The 1128-nt window shown below is 37.8% G+C and overlaps 1 protein-coding gene across 3 annotated transcripts in view; it reads left to right on the forward strand.

Annotated features, from left to right (window-relative positions):
* Window positions 1–1128, forward strand: part of Fktn (fukutin) — a 39715-nt gene that overhangs the window by 10520 nt on the left and 28067 nt on the right. For all 3 annotated transcript variants that reach the window (XM_005362193.3, XM_026786703.1, XM_026786704.1), the window contains exon 3: window positions 171–230. In XM_005362193.3, the coding sequence (XP_005362250.1) occupies window positions 171–230 (60 nt within the window). The remainder of the gene's footprint in view (window positions 1–170; window positions 231–1128) is intronic.

A 1128-nucleotide genomic window follows, 5' to 3' on the forward strand; every position in this document is an offset into this window, starting at 1 on the left:
GAATACCATGAATAATATCAGTAACTTACTATATTCTGTCAATGTTTTGTATCTTGGATTATTGTATTATAAAATATATGATTTTTTTTTTCTTCTGAGTATGAAATAAGCATATGGCTAGTGAGTGCTGGGCTGTGAGTTTACCAAAATATTCTTCTGCTCTCTTCCAGAATGGAACTGGCTCATCAAAATCCAAGGGAAACCGAATTGGATTTGATAGCACACAGTGGGTATGTACTTATATCTCAGTTACAGTGTGCTATCTTTAGCTCATTCATTGATATACTCCTCAAGTATTTGTTGATTGATGGCAAGGACAGTAACGACCTTGGACATGAGTAGACGTTATGCCTAGTGCTTTACATGGCGCATCTCATTCCGTCCTTGTGGAAACTTAGAAGTGTCAGTATGTATGTTCTCTGTTTAGCTCGTCGGGGAGATTAAGGTAGTTAGTTAGTAAATATCTGAATCCAGATTTTAGCTTTCCATCTCTAGAATTCTTGACTGCTGAACTGTAATGCTTCCCCAAATGCAGGAATATATGAATCAGAATTGAGCTATGACTGTAAAGGGAAATCAATAGTTAGCAATAAAAATCTCAGTGCTTCTTTTGTAAGATGAGGGGAACAGATAATATAATATATTCATTAGATTTTTTGTTTTGTAAAGTTTCAGAACCTCTACATTTTAAAAATACATTTTATTTTTTTTCTACCTAACTAAACATAAAAACAGAGCTGAGAGGGCAGAGCTGAGAGGTAGCTCAGCTGGTAGAGTGTTTGCCTAGCATACAGGAGGCCCTGGGTTCGATCTCCGGCACTGGCACTGTGTAAACCGAATATGGTAGGTGTCAGGAACTAGAAGCTCAAGGTCATCCTCAGCTACACAGAGGCCAGCCTGCCTTCTTGAGACCCTGTGTCAACAGCAGTTTTCAAAATTTGAAGATAGTGCTGGTTTACTAATAAAAACAGTGCAGTCATGTTATATGAGAGCCTGTGTTGTGGAAAATGAGCAGATAGTCTTTATGAATGCTTAGATTTTTTTGCTCCTTAGTTTTGTTTTGTTTATGCTGTTATTTTGAGAACAGGATCTCACTGGTGTAGCCCTGGTTGGCCTGGAACTTTCTAT

This window comes from Microtus ochrogaster, linkage group LG5 (genome assembly GCF_000317375.1).
Source record: "Microtus ochrogaster isolate Prairie Vole_2 linkage group LG5, MicOch1.0, whole genome shotgun sequence".
In the NCBI taxonomy this organism is placed as follows: domain Eukaryota; kingdom Metazoa; phylum Chordata; class Mammalia; order Rodentia; family Cricetidae; genus Microtus; species Microtus ochrogaster.